The sequence below is a fragment of the Tauraco erythrolophus genome, chromosome 2 (genome assembly GCF_009769465.1).
Source record: "Tauraco erythrolophus isolate bTauEry1 chromosome 2, bTauEry1.pri, whole genome shotgun sequence".
Taxonomy (NCBI): domain Eukaryota; kingdom Metazoa; phylum Chordata; class Aves; order Musophagiformes; family Musophagidae; genus Tauraco; species Tauraco erythrolophus.
This window is the reverse complement of record NC_141466.1, coordinates 34,828,153-34,850,418: the sequence shown is the minus strand read 5'-3', so window position 1 is coordinate 34,850,418 and position 22,266 is coordinate 34,828,153. Positions and strand designations below refer to the sequence as shown.

Below are 22,266 nucleotides of genomic sequence, written 5' to 3'. Positions count from 1 at the left end.
ATTTAGTATAATGCACTCGTAGCTTTTCAGGCAACGTATCCCATCCCGTTTTATTCAAACACTGGATATACTCTATTGGAGAGAGCTACTGTGAAGCACGGAGTAGTATTTGGGCAGTCAGTTAAGTACCGATTCCTTTTACTCATTAATTTGGCTTCTGCTAAGAAGTTTACTTGTATAACTACATTGGCAAAGGCTTAATAGAATATTTATGTTACATAACGTGGTTGAGAATAAACTAATCTGCAAAATATACATGAGGGACTTTCCTATAGTAATTCTGATTATAAGGTGAGCTACAACAGGGTTCTTCAGTAACTTCACTGGCTTTCAACCTTGTGTCTGCAGATGGAGGAGGAGGACCTAAGTGAAAGAGGATTGCCACAAATTGCTTCAATCATGAATAGAGTTAGAGACTTGAAAAACAAATACAGAAATGAAGACAATATCACAGATGAACTTAACTGTACAAAAATCTCAGCTGATACAACAGGTATATGGTTTTGTTACCCTATTGCCACTTATGCAACTGATCTTAATCTAGGCTAAAAGTGAAAGAACCATTAACTGAAAGGATTTAAGATTTAGCATTTCTGCAGTATTAATGACCACAAAATACATTTTATCTCTCCTTGTTTCTTTAGTTAACTGCGTTGCTCTGATCTTGTGTTAAAAAAATAAATAAATCACTGGTCTTCTTACATGGAAGCTTATCAAAAGTGTTTCTTCTGTTCATGTTTGCTGCAATTTTAATCAATCTCATTTGTTGTTTTTCTGTCAGATAACTCTGGAACTGTTAATCAAATAATGATGACAACAAATAATCCAGAAGATTGGCTGTGTTTTTTGCTTAGGCTAGAGAAAAAGGGTATTCCTCAGATGGATGTTAGCCACCTGAATAGACTGATTGGTCGTTACAGTCAAGCAGTGACTGCATTACCTGCGGAAAAGCATAGTCAAGATGAGAGCTATGCTCGCATCCTTGTGAGATTTGCTGAGTTGAAAGCGTAAGTATAAATTTTCAATTTTCAATATAAAACTTATCATTCAGAATTTTCATGTCGTCTCCTTGAAACTGAGTGGCTTTGACTAGTGAGCTTGTTTGTTGTCTGCACAGTACTTGCATTCTTTTGTAGATGTTCATAAACATGACTGTTCAGAGCTATTTGATTTAGAGACATTGACACTTTTTTTCTGGGTTCTGTGTGTAAGGTACACGGGGAAATAGCATGAGACTTGTTTTTTTTCCTTCAGGTTTATATTTCAGCTCAAAAGAAGTTGCATAGGTAAAATCTAATGTAACTTTGGGTAACTATAAGCTGTGTATTCAACTGTGTATGCTGTAAATTAGGATTAATTTCCTGTGGACTTCTATAACTGATTTGACCACTAGGTAGGCAATTCGCTATTACCTAATCCATCTAGTCAAACCATAGTGGTCTATCCTTGTCTTGTCTGCTTTCTCCCTTGCTAGGAAAGATACATCCCAGCTACATTAAATAGCTGCCTTATGATAGGAAGAATGTCTCAGAACATAATTCTATACTTTCATACTTATGAAATTAGTTTTGATTGTGGTCATTTATTGCTTTATTCAATCCGGATTCGAACAGTGTGGTTGTTCAGATGTTTTCAGACATAATTGGGACAGGGTTATAATTTGATATTTTTTTTCTTAAGGAGTTCTTTTGTCACTTGAAACATTCTTGACCGCGAATATTTTGATGAAGAGCTGTATTTTAACATTGCAGCAAGCCTTAACAGTTCATTGAGCAGGTGGTCTACTCGTGAATATAGCTAGTCTTTTTTTGTTTCTTGTATGTCCTCCCATTTGGCTTTTTGGCAGGTGGTTTGATCTTGCATTATGATGTGGTCTGCTTCTTTGTCTGTACTGTCATTTGCCTGGAACTTGCTGCATCACTGTTTGCTAAAAGCATGCAATGGAAGTAATCTGTTGAATCTGCTGTTGAGAAACATGCAGGAGGGAATAATTACCTGCTGTGAATCCTTAGTATCTTGAAGAGGTAAGGTGTTTTTGTATAAGTGGAGTAAAGCATATCTTCCAGAAAGACCTCCTGTCTTTAAAGATACTGAGAGATGGCATTCTTGTTCAAAGTTGCTTGTTAGTTGCTTTTTCTCAGAGCAGAAATTGTGTAACACAGGCTTCTAGCTCATACTTTTTGCAAATTCTTTTCTGAAATGGTGATTGGATGCTGTTACCAAGTCACATCTGTTATCTCATTACATACAGTAGGAGTTTAAATTTAGAAATATTATTTTGTACTTCCCTTATCACTTGAAAACTCTTGGAGCTCTTTCCACTTGATCTTTAAAACATGATTTTAAAGTTGGGTACTTTTTAATGCATGCTAGAGCTGTGTTCACTATTCTTTGTATTGTATTGCAGAGAGCAAAACCGAAGGCCCCGTCAGTAGCCTGTTAATGCTAGAATGCATGAATCTTTAGTTGCTTCACTGTTAATAGAGCCTTTAGAGACCTTCTTGGGAGGGTAGTCGATCCTGTTTCACGGTTAAAATGTGCTCTATAGCTATACCAAAATACCTTCTGCTTTGGTAGCCAGCATTACTGTAGAATCTACCTAGCTCACTGGTAGTTCAGATCTGCTCTTTTTTTTTCTGCCTTGTTTTTAATTGGCAAATACCATCGGTCATGTTACCTGACTTGCTGATGAAAATTATTTTTAAAAACTATGAAGAACCCATTCCCAAATGTCTCTTAAATACACCCACCAAAATTGGACATAACATCAGTCCTAATGGAACTTTGCTCTAAATATCTCCTGAAATGATGTTCCCCCATTTGAAAATTACTCTGAGATTAGCCAGTTCTTAATCATTTATTATAAGTTAATGGTTTTGCATTGAGTGACATATAACATTAAGTCAATCATTTGCATGAAACTACATTTATGAATTACAGGTGTAATCACTGTATACATGAACATGAAATTACTTTTCACTGATCACATTTTAAAAACAGTAATGTTGCTTGTCTTTAGTTTTTAGAGATTAATATTATTTAATTAATCAGTGAGTGGTTATTGTTTGGCATGTTCATTCATTACTCATAAGTTTCTTGATGTTTGAGATTTCCCTGGTGTTTCATACTCACCTTTTCTGTTCCTGGTTGTCAGTTTGTCTAGTGCTATATTTTGTCTCTGCTCAGTTTTAGCTTCTGTTGAAGAAAATCCTCTCATCTCATAATTTCCTACAGTGCTTCTGATTTATTTTTTCGTAGCAATTGCAAGTGAAGTAACACTTTGATACATAGGTGTTCTGATGATACTGCCTTTGATGGGAGAGGAAAGGTGCTTTTCAGTAGAGATCTGTTTGGTGTTCTCTCAAACGTTCTACCTAACAGGAGAAGCAAGTCAGATCATCACATGCTTCAGAAGCAGGGACAACAGTTTGAGATTTTAGTGTCTATTGGCATCAACACTGTTTTCTTATGATCAAAGCTGGATTATGTCATTCTTGGCACTGAATTTATCTTGTCCTGGCATTCTTCTCTAATTGCAGTCTGACCATGCCAAAACCTTTTGACCTATTATGATATTGAGGTTGTTTGAAGAACCCTTGACTGTACTCTGAAACAGGCAAAGGTGAACAGCCAGCTGCATCTGTATTGCACATTAACGTCCCAGGCCTGCTTCCATGTATCACTGCTGGCTGTAGCACAGTGCCACCAAGTGTGTGGCACTGGATGCCTGTTGCTAACGTTAGGTCTTGTTCTGCGTATTGCTGTACAAGTTGTTGCTGCTTTCTACAGGAACTTAAATTTCAACATGCTTTTTGAAAGCTAATGTAATTCAAGTGTTACAGCTTAATTTGTGTTAGTCTGACTTTGCCTGCAGACGGGTTATTCTGTGCCTGCCCTATTGCTTTGGATGATTAGAGCTGAGCTTATTAAATTTACTTGAGTCCAGTAACATGTCTAAACTATGATAGAGACTTTTCTCATTCTTAATTCCACAGAATTCTACTGGAAGTGTGTTCTCTTCAGCATTGTGTTGTAATTTTCTGTAGTTATTTTTTTAAGCCTTTGTCATAAATGTTTTACCATTCCCACGTTTAAGTACTACCTTTGCTTACCTGTTGAAACAGGGTGGAATTCTGGAAGAAATCTTCCCATCCCTGGAAGCATTCAAGGCCAGGTTGGATGAGACTTTGAGCAACCTGGTGTAGTGGAGGATGTCCCTGCCCATGGCAGGGGGATTGGAACTAGATGATCTTTGAGGTCCCTTCCAACCCAAACCATTCTATGAAATTACTTTGAGTTTTGATTGTGGATTTTGCTAATAGAAGTGTTTAAAAGAACTTTGGGAGTTGGACTAGATGACCTTTAAAGGTCATCTAGTCCATCTAGATGACCTTGGGTCTTCCAACCCAAACTATTCTGTGATTCTATGAACTCTTTTTTTAAACATTAAAAATGGGGAGAGAGTCCATTGAAACATGATACTAGCTTATTATTTCATAGTATTATAGATTTGGGTCTTTTCTATCTTGGCAAGTATTTACTTAAGCTGTAGATCCTGTGTAATGTTTAAATATTGATGTACTGTGCGCAAGCGTCTTGGTTGTCCTACTTAGCAATCTGTGGCTGAATGTAAAACTAGGATTAAAATTTAGTAAAAGTAAAGAAACTATTAAATATGAAGTACCATGTCTAGACTTTGTGGCACAATCTACGTTTTTGAAGTATACCATGTTTGCCATTGCTGCTTCTAGTGTGGCTGCAGAAAATGGACTTAAATCCACCTTGTGCTGCCAAGTTTAACTGATAAGACTGTGTTGCCTAGGAGTATGGGGAAAACAGACTGAATTCCCTACATCTTGTGAGTAGTTGATGTTCCCATAGAACTCTTGATAGAGGTACCTATTGGGTAAATGCTCTTCTTAAGTCCTAGTTTTCTACAGATATGGTATTACAGATGTACCAACAGAAACGACTTTCTTTGGTGACCTGCATGTCTGCTAAGGGAATCTGACGATTCGAGTGCAGCTGCTGAAGCTGTTCAATGTAGAAAAGCCCAGAACCTCTAGCACAATATTGGAGTTCGGTATTGCTTAAATGTAATGGATTGGAAACTTTGTGTCTGTATTGCTGCAGGATATAACTAACACTGTATAGAATATTTCTTCTGTCTTGATTAGTACGATATGTTTTTCCACTTTTGGTATTTCTAAAGCAATCTCCTCCCTGTCCCCTTGCCTTGCAACCTCCATGGTATAGGAGTGGATGCATCTAAAAGAATGGAGATTTTTCTCTGGATGGTGTCAACATATAGCCTGAAAGGTGTTAGTTGGTGTTCTGAGGTGGGGGAAATACGTACATATTTTGAGGAATAATATGAGTAGTGACAAAGAGTGAGTCCTCAATCTTTCTTTTCAGGTTTGAGCACATTCTGGTTCTTGGAAAGGGTCAGCTTGATATCTTTCATTATAAGCTTTTCAAGATTTTCTGGTTATTTGTGCTTTATTAATGGCTCTAAGGAAGAGGAAGAACTTTGCCTTTAGATGGATTGCTTTTCCAGAATTATCTGAAGCCATCACCAAGCACATGAAACTTGATCCTTGTTAGATTCTTCGCTTCCACAATGTAACTATTGTTATGCTATCTTTACAGTCTTCAAGATCCAGAGGAGGCACGGGACCAATTTCATCTGGCCAAACTGAACTGCAAGAAATTTGCTTTTGTGCATGTGGCTTTTGCACAGTTTGAGCTATCACAAGGTGTGTAGAAAAACTTACTGTTGCTGTTCTGTGTTCTAGATTTTGTTGTTTTAAGCTTCTGCTCTGTTACATAATTTGCAAGGAAACTGGTAAGTATTAAATCAGGAAAAAGAAAATTCTGGATTTTCTTTTTAGATTGAAGTTTATCAAAAATGTAAGTGGTCATTTTTTAAATAAAAATATGTGCACAGTTAATAAGTTTTTTCCTTTTTAGAAATAACTTTCAAACAAGACGAAAATTGGGAGTGATTTCTGTTGGTTGTTTTTTTTATGCTGAGATCTTACAGTGGCAGATACGAGTAAGGCTCTTGCTGGGTTGACAAATGCTGCTCAAATTTGGGTGGTAATTTCCTTTTGGATACTTTCAACTTACTTGTGAAAGAAATTCTAGCTCCTTCCAAAAAACAACTGTAGATTCTTTGTGTGGTTTTTCATTAAACCAAAATACACTGTAAATGGGGAATTTGGTCCAATTAAGTTTCCCCCTTGCTGCTCAGGTTTTTAAGTAGCTAGCAATTGGGTTTTCATTGATTCTTCTGTTTCTTGTTCCACTGTTGAGTGTTCATGTTGGAACAGTGGAGATGGATGGTATCTTATAGAATCATAGAATCATAGAATCGTTAGGGCTGGAAGGGACCTTCAAAGGTCATCTAGTCCAACCCCCCTGCAAGGAACAGGGATATCTCCAACTAGATCAGGTTGCTCAGCAATCTTCTATTGCTTCATAATTGCCATGGACTGTTTTTTTTGGTATCATAGATGCCATGTTCCAGTCAGATGGGGAGGGGAGGAGGGAAGAGTTTTGTTGGTATTCTAAATGCAGTGGTAATCTTTGTGATATGGTACCATACTGAAGTGTTTTAGATAATCCATTCTGATGAGAGTGATAATGTCTTTTTTTTTAAAAGTCTGGTCCCCTTCTTTAAGGAATGCCTGAATTGTCTGTCCCTAGTAGGGATAGTTGCACTGAGAGCAAAATTTCTGAATTAATTTATCCCCTTCCTTGGTGTACTGGATCTGGCTTGGGTGGAGTTAGTTTTCTTAGCAGCTCATATGTTGCTGCATTTTAGATTTGTGACTGAAACAGTGTTGGTAACACACCAATATTTTAGCTGTTGCTGAACAGTGCTTGTGCAGCGTCAAGGATTTCTTTCTTGTTTGGCCTCTCCTCTGACCAAAGGTTGGGGGTGGGCAAGAGATTGGCAGGGGGTGCAGCTGGGACAGCTGATCCCAATTGACCAAAGGGATATTCCATGCCATATAGCATACTCAGTAATAAAAAACTGAGGGATAGTCTTTCCATAGTAGCATTTGCTTGGAAACTGGCTGGGCATCAGTCTTCTGGTAGGAAGTGATGCACAATTGCCTTTGTACTGCTTAGGTTGTTCTTTTTTTCTTTTTCTTTCACTTATTATACTCTTTATCTATGAGTGGGTTTTTTTGCTTTTACTCTTCCAGTTCTCCCTCTAGACTATTTGAGACTATATAAATTATGCTGTAATATGTCTAGAACAATAGGTCCTCAGTATTTAGGGCAGTTAATCCACTAAGTTCATCTTGACTTGTCATGTCACTTCATTCCTGTTGTGTGTTTAGGGGAGGTGGCCCTGGTACTTAGTAGCAGGTTTGTGCTGCCTACCCATAGACTCGTATTTTTGAGTCGTCTTTAAGTCTTTTTTCTGTGGGTGACTTGAGCAGTGATTTCTATCACCCTGTTTGTCTCCTCCCTTTAGCAGCTTGCTCCCAGAAGGACAAGGAGGTTGTGTTAAAACTATTTTCTTATTTGAAAAAAAAATCTTTGGTGGATATATTTTGAGTTTTTTTGTGGTTTGTTTTTTTTCATGGTTTTTGTCAGTATCATGCAATCTGCCTAGTACAAGAAATTCTCCCCAAAATTAACTACAATAAGTAATTAAACAAGATTAAACTCTGTTCTACATTCTGGATTCTGAATAAGGTTACTAGATATTCCTCTTTATGCTTACTTCCATTGTTTATAGACAAAACCACTGCCTGTGGAAAAAACTTTCAGTCCAGAAAAAACTTGTGGTTTTACTGTATTTTAGGATATAGTTTAGATACTCAAAGTGTGTCTCATGAAGCAGAGTCATTTTGTTAAAATCAAGAAGTAAATACTCATTTGTCTTCTCAGATTTTCCAATTTTTCTTAACTAATAAGTTTATTTGTAATGGAGCAGGAAAGGCTGTGATAATCCCCCTCAGAAATACATGCTACGTAAAATAATTGATGGGAGGAACGATACTGAATGTAATTCCTTTGCGGAGTGAGGAGGAGAGAACAAAAATGTGCGTATCTGTGACTTTCATTGTGTCCAGCTTAGGCCAGAGGGAAAGGAGGAGGGTAGTGCTTTGTTACCTCCTCATCCCAGTGATTTCAGCAGTGCTTTGGCACACCTGCCAATTGCTTTTGGATTAATCTGTCTTTCCCTTTGCATTAAGAAGAAAAAGTTAATTATACACTCACTTCCCTGTCTTGAGCAAAATTGTGAGCTAAAGCTCAAGTCAAAATTCTGAAATTACAGTTGGCAAATTGATATTGATTTCATTATAAATTGAATATTCGTGACCTGAAAATGGAGTGAGGCAAAAAAGGTAACATTCTGTTTTGGTTTCATTTAAATGCTAAATACAGCTTAATTTAAATAGGTCAGATAAGAAGCTGTCCCTTACTTTTGGTGTGCCTTAGGTAGTGTGCTTGAAGCAAGATTTGCTGTGAATTGTTTGGAACTCATGACTATAAATAAAACTCTACTTTTGGCTACATAAAATGCTATGCTTAGGTGGATCATTCAGGCTTTTTGTATGTGATGGAGTGGACTGACTGAAACTTGCAGATACTTCTGGCTTTACTTTAGTGCCTTGGTTCCTCATTTGTTAAGGGGGATGGAGCAGTTCATTTTTCACATAGGTGTTTTGGTGTCATGTTATTTCTTGTTCAATGAGGCACATAATGCTATGAGGAATTACTTTCGTTTTGAACTTTCGTTTTGAGTAGCAGGTCTTGTTGAAGCAATGTGTGGTTACTAAATATAGCCAAAGGCAGAATGCTCGTTAATGAGTCTTAAAAATACTAAGCCTACCCACTTGCTAAGGGTTTGGGAGAAAAAAAGTGTTTGATTATATGGTTAAAAAACAAGGCACAACAAATATTCACAAAACAGATTTAAATGAAATCACAGCCAATCTTATTTTGGTATTTCCTTCCTTCAGTGTCCAACATCGCCCATTTAATATTCTTAAAATAGATTACTTACACATAAGTTCCTAATATATATACCCCACTCCCCCCTAGTCTGAACTGCAGGTGACACTGACCTCTAACTTCAGTTGTCAGTGGAGAAACATCATGGAGCTCTGAAAGATACTATTTAGGCTGCCCAGAGAGGTGGTTGAGTCCCCATCCCTGGATGTATTTAAGAAAAGGGTGAATGAACTACTTAGGGAATGGTTTAATGGGAGATTAGGGACGGTTGGACTGGATGATCTCTAAGGTCTTTTCCAACCTAGAAAATCTATGAAATCTATTATATACTGTAAGAAATAATTATATATATATATGTGGCACCTATAAAAACAAAGTGGTTTACGTTTTGCTGCTTTGCAACAGAGGAACAAGGGCATTTAGGACTTCAAGGGCATTAACGGCTGTAACAAAACACTGCATCATTTTGCCCTGATGCTCTGTAAACCAAGGAAAAGGTTTTGGTTGCAGTAAACTTCTTTCTGTATTTGACTCTTATGGTTATTTTTAATAGCTGTATGTGTATGTGCTTGTATATGTAAACTGATTGCTTCCAATATGTTTTGTTAAAACACATCCTCTTCCCCCCCAGTTCTCTTCAATCCCTGTTTATGGCATTTAGTAATGTGTAAAACTGTAGTGAAACGATATTCTTCCTTTTCACTCCTCTTAACTGTAGTGCTTTCTGCAGTAGTGATGTTTGATTTAACAGCTGCTTTGATCTTTGATTTCTATTAAGTGCATTAAAGATGTTTCATAATGCATGCATAATAAAGTTTGTATCTGGTCAGATCTAAATGAAAGTCTATAAAGCTCTTCTGTCATTGCTGATACTACAGAAAAAACCCTGAATTTTAGAATTTGTTTTGTACTTTCTTACAGTTCTTATAACACTAAACAAATGTTGAGAATGCAGTTTTGTAACTTCATAAAGCATTGTGGTGGGTTAGCCCTGGCTGCTTGCCAGGTGCCCATCAAAGCTGCTCTCTCACTTCCCTCCTCAACTGGACAGGGGAGATAAAATATATCAAAAGGCTTGTGGGCCAAGATAAGGACAGGGAGAGATCCAGTCAATCTCCTCCAATTACCATCATGGGCAAAACAGACCTGACTTGAGGAAAAAAAATGATTTATTACCAATGAAATCAAAGTAGGATAGTGAGAAATAAAAACTAAATCTTAAACACCTTCCCCCCCACTCCTCTCATCTTCCTGGGCTTAAGTTTACTCCTGAGTTCTCTGCCTCCTCCCGAGCCAGTGGCACAGGGGACAGGGAATAGGGGTTGTGGTCAGTTCATCCCATGTTTCTGCTGCTTCTTCCTCATTGGGGAAGGACTTCTCACACTCTTCCCCTGCTGCAGCACGGGATCCCTCCCATGGGAGACAGTTCTCCATGAACTTCCCACAGGCTACAGTTCTTCATCAACTGCTCCAGAATGGGTCCCTTCCAGAGGGTGCAGTCCTTCTGGAACAGACTGTTCCAGCATGGATCCCCCATGGGGTCACAAATCCTTCCAGGAAACCTGCTCCAGCGTGGACTTCTCTCTCTCCAGGGGTCCACAGGTCCTGCCAGGAGCCTGCTGCAGCATGGGCTTCCCATGGGGTCATAGCTGCCTTTGAGCATCCACCTGCTCCGGTGTGGGGTCCTCCACAGGCTGCAGGTGGATCTCTGCTCCACCGTTAACCTTCACGGGCTGTACGGAGGCAGCCTGCCTCACCATGATCTTCACCAGGGGCTGCAGGGGAATCTCTGTTCTGGCATGTGGAGCACCACCTCCCCCTCCTTCTTCCCTGACCTTGATATCTGCAGAGTTGTTTCTTTCACATGTTCTCACTCCTCTGTCCACTGCTGTTTCCACAGCAGTTTTTTTTCCCCCCTTCTTAAATATGTTATCACAGAGGTGCTAGCACTGTTGCTGATGGTCTTGGCCAGTGGCAGGTCCATCTTGGAGCTGGCTGGCATCGGCTCTATTGGACACAGGGGAAGCTTCTAGCATCTTCTCACAGAAGACACCTTTGTAGCCCGTCTGCTATCAAAACCTTGCCACACAAACCCAATACAAGCATATTTTGACCTGGTTTTCAACTTCATGTCAAAAATTGACTTACATGATTCACTTGTAACTAGTTCCAGGCAGTATCCTGGTCTTTAAGGGGAGGAAGAGTCTAATTACCAATGGCTTTGCAGAACGATTCAATGTGAATATAAGACAGCGTAAGTGTAATCATGTCTTTAAAAAAAATACCATGTTTCCCCAGTGTAACTTTATTTCCTTGATTTCTGTTTCTGTGTTACTTACTACTTAGGAAATATGAAGAAGTGTAAGCAGCTGCTTCAGAAAGCTGTGGAGTGCTCAGCTGTTCCTCTAGAAATGTTGGAAACTGCTCTACAAAACTTTCATTCACAAAAAAAGCAGTTGCTTTCAGATGAGGAGAAGGAGAACTTTGCAGGTAACTGAAATTTCCTAAGTAGTTGGTTGAGGTTTTGCATGTTGTAATGCTCAATTGAAAAAACTATTCTGTAATGCTTATCCTTTCTAGATACAAACTCAAAATCTGTTGTTGTCTAATAACCACTCATTTTTATCTATATTCTCTATCTTATTCTTTCAATACTCAGTTCCATCTTTGATGCAGTAATTTTAGTTTGCAGGAGCCATAGGATGGTAGACTCTAATTCTGCAAAGGGTCTTCCTTTGACTCATTAGGTATTTATACTTTGTGATGGAGACTTCCTGCTGAAAGTGTGAAGTAAGAGCTACTGGTGGTAGAGAAGAATTAGAACTGAAACATATAGAGTAAGCTATACAGCTTATTTGAAGTGTATCTTCTTGTGACATTTAGCTGCCAGAGCTTTACCAGCATGTTTCAATAAAGACAAATCTAGGAAAAAGAATCCATTTCAACTTTATATTTATTTTACAAATGGGCAAACCCTATGTATTTATCAATGCAAAATTAAAGTGCTTGACTATATCACAAAATATGACTGATACTGGTTGCTGGGTATAACTTCAATAACAGAACAGTTAACTCAAAGTTTTCAAATTTTTTTGGAGTGAAAAACATGATTCAACTTGAATATTGGAAGTGCACTTAACTAATTCTTGCAAGAGTGGTGTCTAACACTTCCATATTTTTCGCTTTGTAAAAGGTCAGAATTAGTGCGAAATAGAGCTGATTTCGTTTCCTTAGGGATATATCTTCAGGAATGTTATTTGAAGTTTGACTGTCTCCTGTTAAATCAACCTCAGTGTGAAACACTAGTTGGATGAGGAGAAAAAAACGTTCTGCAACACTTGCAGTAATATCCAGTTATAGTATTAATTTTTTAATAAACTTTATTTTTTGGCCCTATTCTGTTCACCGTAATTGCATATAAACATCTTTAGTGTCACAGCTGATGTACTATGCCACTGAAGTTCATTTCCGTCATGGATTGTACAATTTTTATATGATATTATTGGCTTTACTTGCTGCAAAGCTAAGGGAATACCTGTGAAAGAATACATGTCAAAGGCCCGTCTGCCAGTTAGGAAGCAGTGAACTTTGGGGGATAAGTACTTCATTGATTTTTTTTTTTTTTTTTTTTTAATTTAAATGAGCTTGTAGCATAATACAAATTCCCTTAAAGCCAAGTTCAATGAGTTAAGTTGTGTACATCCCTGAGTTTGTCCTGGATCTTTCATATGTCTGTTTCGAAAGATTTTTACTTGAAAACAGGAATGATGTCTATGTAAACGTGTTTTTCCACAGCTTCAAAAGATTGTTCAGAAAACTTTTGACAAGTTATATGCGGTTAGAGTGTAGCGATGCAACTATAAAAACTGTGCAGCAAGTCTAGAAGCTAGGCTGTCTCGGACTGTGAAGGAATAAAGTATCATCAACTGAATGTGAGAGTCTAGCAGTAAGATTTTCAAAAAATCTTGTGTATATGGAAAAAAAGAACTACAGGATGTGAGGGGGATGTTAACGGTGATTTTACTGGATTGGTAAACTGCTAATTCAAAATTATGTTCAGTGTTATGTTATACAAACTTAGAACTACATTATAGAACTACATTATATGTTGAGGCACTTATGTTTTTAATTCATTTAACTGAGTAATTTGATCTATTGGCATAAGTAGTTTATTAAAAAAATGGACTAGAAATAGATAATACTGCAGTGTTCATCTGACAGAAGTCTGTCTTCTGCTGGCTGAAGGTAGAAATAATTTCCTGTATTGATGAGAAAACTGCCTACAAGATGTAGAAGATCATATTATATCTTAGTTGTCTTTGATTATATTTTTTTAATATATCTTGTAGTGTCTGATTGTCTTTCAAAAAAAATAAATCTCGTGTTGTGGAAAAAATCTATTTGAATAATTAGATATTAATTTCAATTTTAAAAAGGGTTTGTCAGGAAAATAACTGAAATGAAGAGTTCACTGTATATCTCAAGGCTCTTAAAAGAGCTTGTACTTCACAACATTCACTAAACGAAGCATTAACCTACCCTCTCTACATCGTAACTCGTGAACACAACTCGTTCATGGGCAGTTACTAAAGTGCCAATGTATTTGCATTGTTGCATCCTGACTTCTTGTTGATTACCTCTGAGAAATGACTTTCTTTTCTTAACCTCTAGGCAAACAAAGGTTTGGATGATGACCATGTTTTATTTTCACAAGGCTCGGTAATACTGTGACTAGGAGTTGAATTGACGTTTCATTCTAACATTAATGTGCAACTTCATATACCTTTTGCCAAATCTTCGGTAACTAAGCAAGATTCTCTGCTGGACTGAGATGGGATAGTGAATGAGCTCTTTGCTGTTGCCTGCCTTGATCTTCCCTGACCTGGCAGTAGAGCACAGCTGACGAGCACACTCAAAATTTGCCAGCAGTGAAATTGTGTTTTAATTTAACCCAACTAATTGCTTACACTAATTCAGTTGAATTTACCTGATATCAATCAGCAATTGCTCTCAAGCACTGTGTTGGCAGGACAGTGAGGTGGAGGGATCAGCAAAAGGGGTTTGGTAACAAGTCACTGGGCTAGTAAATTCTTCAACTGCTTAGTAATGGACCCTAGAAGGGAATGTGTCAGGAAGTTTGGAGGCGATTCTGAAGTTTCTTTGAGCCTAGGATTTGTTAGTATGAAAAGCATGTTCCGTAACTGAAATTGGGAAGCTTCTTAGGGTTTTGATGAGTAAAACACTATTTAAAGTGCCTCTCTTTTTAAGATAATCTGTTTAATTGATGATTGGTAATTCTGATGTTCCAATTCCTGTCTTCTACCTCTGTCACAGTAGGTAGTTCTAGGGATTTACTATGCAGCCTTCTGGAGGTTATACTGAACACTGTAAAGGAGAAGGTCTACCTGTGAAAGATTTACCTGTTTATGTTGGGATTGCTGCTTTTTATAGTTTTTACTAGAATGGAAAAGGCTGCATGCTTTTGCAATTGCATTCACAGGTTAAATGCTTTAAATCCAGATAGATTTACTCAACCACAACTGAGGTAGTACAAAAATGTTGTATCAAAATTAAATATCACATAAATGAGGTCAGAGCCCAAAAGCTACTGTTTGATAGGAGGAGAACAGGACAGGTCAAGGATATTATCAGTATCTTGGGTCTCTGCAGTAGCAGAGATCCTAGATGTTAGGATCATCTAGACAGTTTTACTTTTGAGATACTACTTCTGAAACAAGCTGGGTTTTGACACTTAATTTAGGATTTACTATAGTTATTCAAGTGTGGGTGTCATCATCATGTGAGCTGATAAATAAGTGGTATCAGTAGAGAAAAAATACAAATGTAAGCAGTTTTAAATCTCCTGAGGAGTCCTTGTGGAGCAATCTTCAGAAGCATCTTTTGGATGATGCTGTTTTGGAGTGGAGGTGTATTGGAAGAATGTAGATTTGGAAAATCAGCTTAGTCTGAAAGTGTGGGTTTCTCCCTCACTCCCCAAAGATACTATTTAAACCAATGTTTTTGGTGCTTATATTCCTCATCCTGCATATAGGTTAAGGTAAGTCAAGTTGCTGAGTTAAAAGTTAAATTGCTTGGGTAGTCTTTGAAAATCTTGAATCTCTTTTGTGTGTTTAAACATAGTTTGCAACTCTAACTGTATAGAAACAAGTAGCTAATATATTTAACAATTACTACCGGCCATTTTTTGCAGAAAGCTCCTGATTGTAAGTCTGTGTTTAGGTTTTTCCTTCTTTCTTTATATAGTTATATAAAATGTCTGTCTAGATCAGTAGAAAATGGTGATATGTCATTGATACTAGATTACTGCAAATGTATGTATTTTTAAATTGCCCTTATTATAAAGGAACGCTTTTCTTTTGAAATAACTACAGTCTACAGTGTTATCTGAATACTTCTAACTAATTTACCTACAGTATCAAGTACACAAGAGTCCGGACTTCAGAGCACAGCTGGAAATCACAGAAGCATAAAAAGGAATGATTCTGGTGAAAATTCTACTGTTAACAGACTTTTGCTTGGGTAATGGCTTGATTTATTACTTAATTTCTTAAAACACCATTTAAACAAAAGCAAGCACACACTACAGTGATGGTTTCTTGTGTTTGTTTTTTCCTTGCCTTCAGGGACGAGAAATCACAGGAATTCAGTGCTCCAGTTAATTGCCACAATCCATTAAGACCACTAAACAAATCTAACCAGGTAGAACATGTAACGTTTTCCTTCAAAACCAGAAACTTTTCATTCTGCTTTACACAACTGTAACTTCCAATTTGCTCTTAGGCCTGTCCCTTTGGGAGAGTTCCTGTTAAACTGGTAACTGATGTTGGTGATGATGTGAAGATGACGGATGTTCCACTTACAGCTAGTGTTAGGAGGAGGTATGGTTGTTTGGTTTTCTGCAGCACAACAGATTTTAATTCTCCTTCTCAATCAGATGTTTTTGTTGAACAGTGGAAATATCAGTTAAGAAGATTAAAATTAATCTAAGGATTATTGACAAATAGTCATTCTAAAGGCACTAGGTATTGCAATAACCCACTTCCCATTTTACTAGTCAGGTTCTTTCTATGAGAGCATGCAAAGATCAGTTTCTTGTTCTGGCTAATCCGTAGCCTCAAAATAAATGGAGACTAATGCAAAAATAAGCTTTTTTGAAAATATATTCAAGTTCCTAAAATTAGGTAGAAGGCAGTCTTGTAACTTCTGAATGATTTTTAAAATCCTCATTTTTAACATAACCCGTATGATAATGATTATATTAAGAAAGTGGTCCTGTTCATTCTATTGCGAATAACCGTTCAGCAGTAGAAGAATATGCCGACTAAAGTAGCACTTCGCTACGTGTTACCTGACTGTAGCATAGCTTGGAAGTAAACAGGGCAGAAAAAGCTTTTTTCCCCCGCTGCCATTCAATCAAATCTGTTATGTTAACTTTCTTCCTGTCTTATTGCTGCGTGATTAGATTCATGTAGAAATGGGAACTTTAGGGAGAAATATGTAACCAGAGTAAAAACTGCATACTTAACCTCTTTAGAAGTTAGCTAAATCCTAATATTCTGAATCTGTGAAAGTTGTGAGATAAGGTGTTTCACATAATAGTATTGTTCTTTAAGTATTTCAAAATTTACTTTGGAACACACTATTAGGATTTGGCATCATTGCTGTAGCTAATTACTGTTTTCTGTGGAAGACAACCAATTAAGTCATCTGTCACTTCATAGGATGATGGTGGCATTGTTACAGATTCTTGTGTTGTTTCTCACTTGGCTGTCAGAGTGGACCTGCTTTTCTGTATATTTGAAACTTGTAGCTGAAAATAAAAAGGGAGTTGTGTGAAGACTTTTGTTTGGTTCACAAAAGGCAATCATTACATTATATATGTTGCCATGTGATGTAATGAACAATATTATTTCAATAGGCAAATATCCAGCTCCAAATGTACATCCTTCATTGCACGTTTTCCACCATCAGAACCAAAATCTAGTGGGGGTGATTCGTACGACCTGGGAGACTTACAGGTAACTTAATCTTTTTAAAATCAATACGAGGAACTCTCTAATACCATAGGACAGTCAGGTAAAGGAAAATAATAACATTATTTTCAATTCAAGAAAGAAGGTAGAATTTTACTGTATATTAAGTAACCAGTTGTGAATGGAAGCATTCATTATGGGTTTTAAATTTGAAAACTGTTATGCATAATCAGGCATTAAGAGCGAGCTTTCTCTGAACAGTACATCTGATGGGAGAAATGGGGGTGTTAAAATCTGTCATATGATTTATTAAGAGGGGATAATCAAATTTCATCTTGACTACAGGAGCTCTTTTAGCTGTAGTCATGAGTTTTATCGTGGGAAGTACTCTATTCAATGAAGCCCATTTAATTGAGTTCAGTAAGTGCTCTATGGAGCTGTAAATTATGGCTTTTGATAGAGATTAATTTCAAGCTATGCCTTGCATTTTGATGTCTTGTGCCCCTGTCCTCTGAAAGAAAATTAAAAAATAAGGTCTTTATTATAGAAACTGTATGATGGAAATTCAGAATATTGATGGATTTAAAAATAGAATCAGTAACACTTGTCTGTGTACGCTGTGCTGTTTTCTAAAGCATATTTTTTTTTGTGGTGCATCAGTTATTAATTATCGTAAGGAGATGTCTTTGGTCACTGTGCTTAGTATCTCCTTTGATTCTTTTTAAGATGCTTTTGTTTCTTTAGTCCTTACTAGAAAAAAATTCTTTACAGTTCCAGATATTGGATGAGAACAGCTTAGAAACAGCTACCGATTCAACCGTAACTCTCAAAAACAAAATGGATACAAGTCTTGCAATGAAAAGAGAAGGTAACTATTAATATGTAATGTTTTAGCATTTGAAATAAAATAAGCATTGAAAATTTGCTGTTCTGTATCAAAAAAAATGCATTGCTAAATAAAATATTCTTCAAAAAGTGAAAAAGTTGGTCTGCTTGGAATTGAGTGTTTAATTAAAATTTGCATTTTCAGTAGTACTTGTGAAAGTAGTCAAAAAAAAAAAAAAACAAAACAAAGCTCAAAAAAACCCCTTCTGCAATACTGTCTGACAGTGTGGAGTTCTGGGCATGAGCTAAAATGCCAGTGTATGGTTCTAATTCATTATGTGTCCTTACAATGCACATAACATAAATAGGCATTGAAATAGCAACAATGCAAGGTTTCAAATTAAGTCTTGTCAGCCTGAGTGTAGAAAAATGCTGCCAATGTATCAGATAACAGTGGTAGTTCATACCAAAAAAAAGTGGATGTTGGCTGAGAGACATTGAAACTAAGGATTATAATGTTCGTGAGGGATAGTCTGTTAAGATTTTTTTTTTGACAGACTCAAATTATAGTAGTTTACTTCTCCTGTGACTTTCCTTGTACATGCTTCTAGCTGACCTTATAGGTGCCATAGCTCTAATTTCTTCTGTTGAAGTTTAATCTGAGATTGTTTTGGCTGAAGTAATCTTAAAAAGGTGAGACCATGACATCGTCTTTCATTTGACAAAAGTGCAAAGCTCCTGCAGTTCTCTGAATTCAGAACACTGACATCATCTGTTGCTTTCTATCCTGTTTACCCATTAGTCCCTAAAACTCTAGACAGCTTTTTCTACTGGATGCTCTTTCTTATATTAGGATTGTTCACATATCTTAATTATTTGCTTCTGCTTTGGTCAGGCTCCTCTTGTCTTTTTCCTTGTTTCATCTGTTAAGTATCTGTTGTCTTTGGTCAGCTTCACTGCCTCATGCATGTTTGCTTTTAAATGTTACATTTATGGCACTTTGGGCATTTCTTAGCTTGTAATATAGTATTTTCCTCACATGAGTTTTACTGCAGCATACACATGCATCTTAATCTTTGGGTAAAGTACAGAATACATAAGTTTCTTTAATGTCGCGGTTGCTTTCTTATGAGGTTTCCCAAAAGTATGAAAACACTTTGACAAAAGGCAAATTGTTTGCCTTTTTTTCCTGTATCCTGAAAAAAAAAGAATTATTTTCACCATTCTTTCCATATGCTCAGTGTAATCCAGTTTATGAACTTGTACTGCAGGAATCCTTTGTTCGTGTGAATGACACTTGTACAAAATAAATGTATATTCTGCAGAGGCTTGTTAAATTTCAGTGTCAATTGAATGCACTGTTACGCTTTTGATTACTGTAAATGCTCTTGCTTTAAACATGGTGTTTCAGCCTTAACTGTACTGTTCCTTGTACTCCTTGATTATCTATAAAGATAGCACGTGATGATACTTCTGTGTAATTTTTAGAAATTTTATATTTTTAAAGGAATCTAGGCTTTGCTGTCATTTGAATGGCTGAGATTCTTAGTGGATTATTAGCATACTTTTGGGGAATGATTTTTAACTTATTTTAGAAACAGACATTTTTGGTGTATTCCGGAAATAACCTAAGCTCTATTTAAGTTTTTATCTAATGAATGGAGTTTGACTATTGTGTGAAGTCACCTCACAACACAGAAATAGGGGTGGCATGAGACCACCTTACATAGTCATCTTTCTGTTATAAAGATAAATGTTATAAACAACTTAGATTTTTATAGTAAGTATTTCAGGGCTGGTAAAATTTAGGATACTACTAATGACACCACCAACACTGTGGGATATGAAATATTTATACTAATCTTTTACAGTTACATGCTGCTTCTGTTTCATCAGAATCTAGTTCTCTAGATGACTTTCTGGTTTCTGATCCTGCTGAAGAAATTAGGTGAAAATGTCTAATAATATTGCAAGAGTTAGATTTAGAATTATATACATACCTACCTATTGTAGGAAAGAGAAATATTTAATTTGGAAAATGATGATTTTTCAACTTCAGTGTCCCCCCCAACCCTCCAGTGAAAACTTTCCTATTGACTTGCATGGGTAGAAGTTTTAGTTTGAGGTCATACTTTCCCTGTTTGTGCTTCATTCAGCCTTCCAGACGAGATGGTGGTTGTAGTAGCTCAGTCCTTTGGTAGCTGAATTGCACACAACCCCTGCTGAGCATGGGATATTGCTTTCTAGTCATGTGAGAAGAAAAGTGAATGAACAGGTGAAGGAACACTCCTAGTCTGTGCTATTTACAGCCTGCCTTGCAATCTTGGACCAATTCAGTGTCCTATGACCTCTGCAAAAGGAACCATGAGATGGAGCATGCTTAGTCCCTCTATGACTCTGGCTTCAGTCATTGCACCAGGTTAAAAGTTGCCTATTGCCACAGACAACAGATTTCTAATTTGAAGTATCGCAATAAGCTTATCTTCAACCTGCTCAGTGTCCCAGGATGTTGTAGTACAAGTTCTGAATATAATCTTGTTCTGTGTGTTGACGAAGGAAACAATTGTCTGTTATTGTTATATTAGTATCCTAAGATTTTTAAAAAAGTTGCCATTACTACACTGAACTGAGTAGAAATCAGATTACATTAATGCTTTTTAATGCCTGATTTCAGTAAGTCAACTGTGTTGATTTATTCTGATATGGAAAATAAAGCAGAATTCTTCTAGAAATTGTGGGATATATCTGTCAAACTGTTTCAAGTATTGTATTTTAATAATCTGATTTTTTTTTTTCAGAAAATAAAGTCCAGCATCAGGAACTGAAGATACCAGAGCGACAGGGTCTGGAAAGTCAACAGGAACAATCTAGTGAAAGCTATAGAAAGCAGTTGGATCAGATTAGACTAAACTGTGTCAGCGCCAGAAGAAAATGGCCAATTCAAGAAGTAACCCACAAAAGCTGCTATAGAGAGGTAAAAAAACAGGAATATGTAGTGGTTCTCTAGCTGCAGCAGCTATCACACATTGAAAAAGTGATTTCCGTGTTCTTAGTTGTGGCTTCTTGTGTGCAATAATATCTTGTTTTGCCCTCTGTAGGGAAAACAATCGAGCCTTGAACAATCTGATCATCCTGTTTCAAGAGGATTATCACCACCAGATGCTGTTTCTAAGAAAAGTGATCCATCGCATGTTTGTGGAACACCAAGCACCACATGTAATGACTATATGAACTGGTAAGCCACTTTGAGCTGCACACTTATGAAGGGTAGTTGATCTCTGGAAAGACTTCAGCAGTTTTTAACAGTTTCTTAGGCTTTTCTGTTCAGATAGCAAGCAAGATTTCTGACTGCTTCCAACAATTGATCCCAAATGTCTGACTTGAAGATTCAGATTGCATTTAGGGAACTGCCTTCTCTGTCAGCTTTTCAGCATTTGGAAGTGCACCACCAGACCAATAAGTCCTTATTACAACATTTACTTCTTTGATCTCTGCTACATGACACTTTCTTTCAAATGCCTTGTTTTTTGTGGCTGACAGGCTTTTTAGATTGATAACCGTAGATCAGTCTGGTTCCCATAATGCAAGTGTCTGGGTTTTAAGAAAAAAAACACAAAGGGTAAAGAATCTAGAGGCTTGCAGAATCGAGCATTCACATTAAGAAATGCTAGCATTTGTTTATCCATGCAATCTTAAATTAGGTATAAACCTCTGTGCATATGTTGATAAATCTTTCTAATTATATGATTACTTACTATTTTCATAAGTCTCGAGGATGAATCATATAGGTCAAGCTGTATGATGAGTAAGCACTGTTCCTGTTGTTAGGACCTCTGTAGCTGTAGAATTTAGAATATATGTAGTGAATGAAGCACATCATCTTGTGATGGAACTTGATAGAAGTGATCCTCAATAGATTTTGTTCTTGCTTCTATCAAACTTTGATAGTGTGGAAGTTTAAAAAAATTAAATTCTCATTACGCACAGTATGTACAGCACATAGTAGATGTGCAGTATAGATTTCTAGGTTGGAAAAGACCTTAGAGATCATTGAGTCCAACCGTCCCTAATCCCCATTAAACCATATCCCTCAGTAGATCATCCACCCGTTTCTTAAACACATCCAGGGATGGGGACTCAACCACCTCCCTGGGCAGCCTATTCCAGTGGCTGGCAGCCCTTTCAGAGAAGAAATAGTTCCTAACATCCAACCTGAATCTCCCCTGACTAAGCTTATACCCATTTCCTCTTGTTCTATCACCCATCACTAATGTAAAGAGCCCTTGCCCACCTCCCCACCATCCCTTCTCAAGTATTTGTAGGCTGTAATCAGGTCTCCCCTCAGCCTCCTCTTCTCCAGGCTAAACAGCCCCAACTCCCTCAGCCGCTCCTCATAAGTTTTATTTTCCAGCCCCTTGACCAGTTTAGTCGCCTTTCTTTGGACTCGCTCCAGGAGCTCAATATCTCA

The 22,266-nt window shown here is 37.2% G+C and overlaps 1 protein-coding gene across 1 annotated transcript in view; it reads left to right on the top strand.

Moving 5' to 3' along the window:
• The first annotated feature begins 348 nt into the window (after positions 1 to 348).
• The window catches only part of TTK (TTK protein kinase), a 35,391-nt gene continuing 13,473 nt past the window's right edge, over positions 349 to 22,266 (top strand). Inside the window, 11 exon segments of the mRNA XM_086608252.1 lie at positions 349 to 493; positions 782 to 1,007; positions 5,650 to 5,756; positions 11,326 to 11,469; positions 15,414 to 15,519; positions 15,624 to 15,699; positions 15,781 to 15,878; positions 16,919 to 17,018; positions 17,718 to 17,841; positions 20,597 to 20,772; positions 20,897 to 21,033. Of these exon segments, the coding sequence (XP_086464378.1) occupies positions 349 to 493; positions 782 to 1,007; positions 5,650 to 5,756; positions 11,326 to 11,469; positions 15,414 to 15,519; positions 15,624 to 15,699; positions 15,781 to 15,878; positions 16,919 to 17,018; positions 17,718 to 17,841; positions 20,597 to 20,772; positions 20,897 to 21,033 (1,439 nt within the window).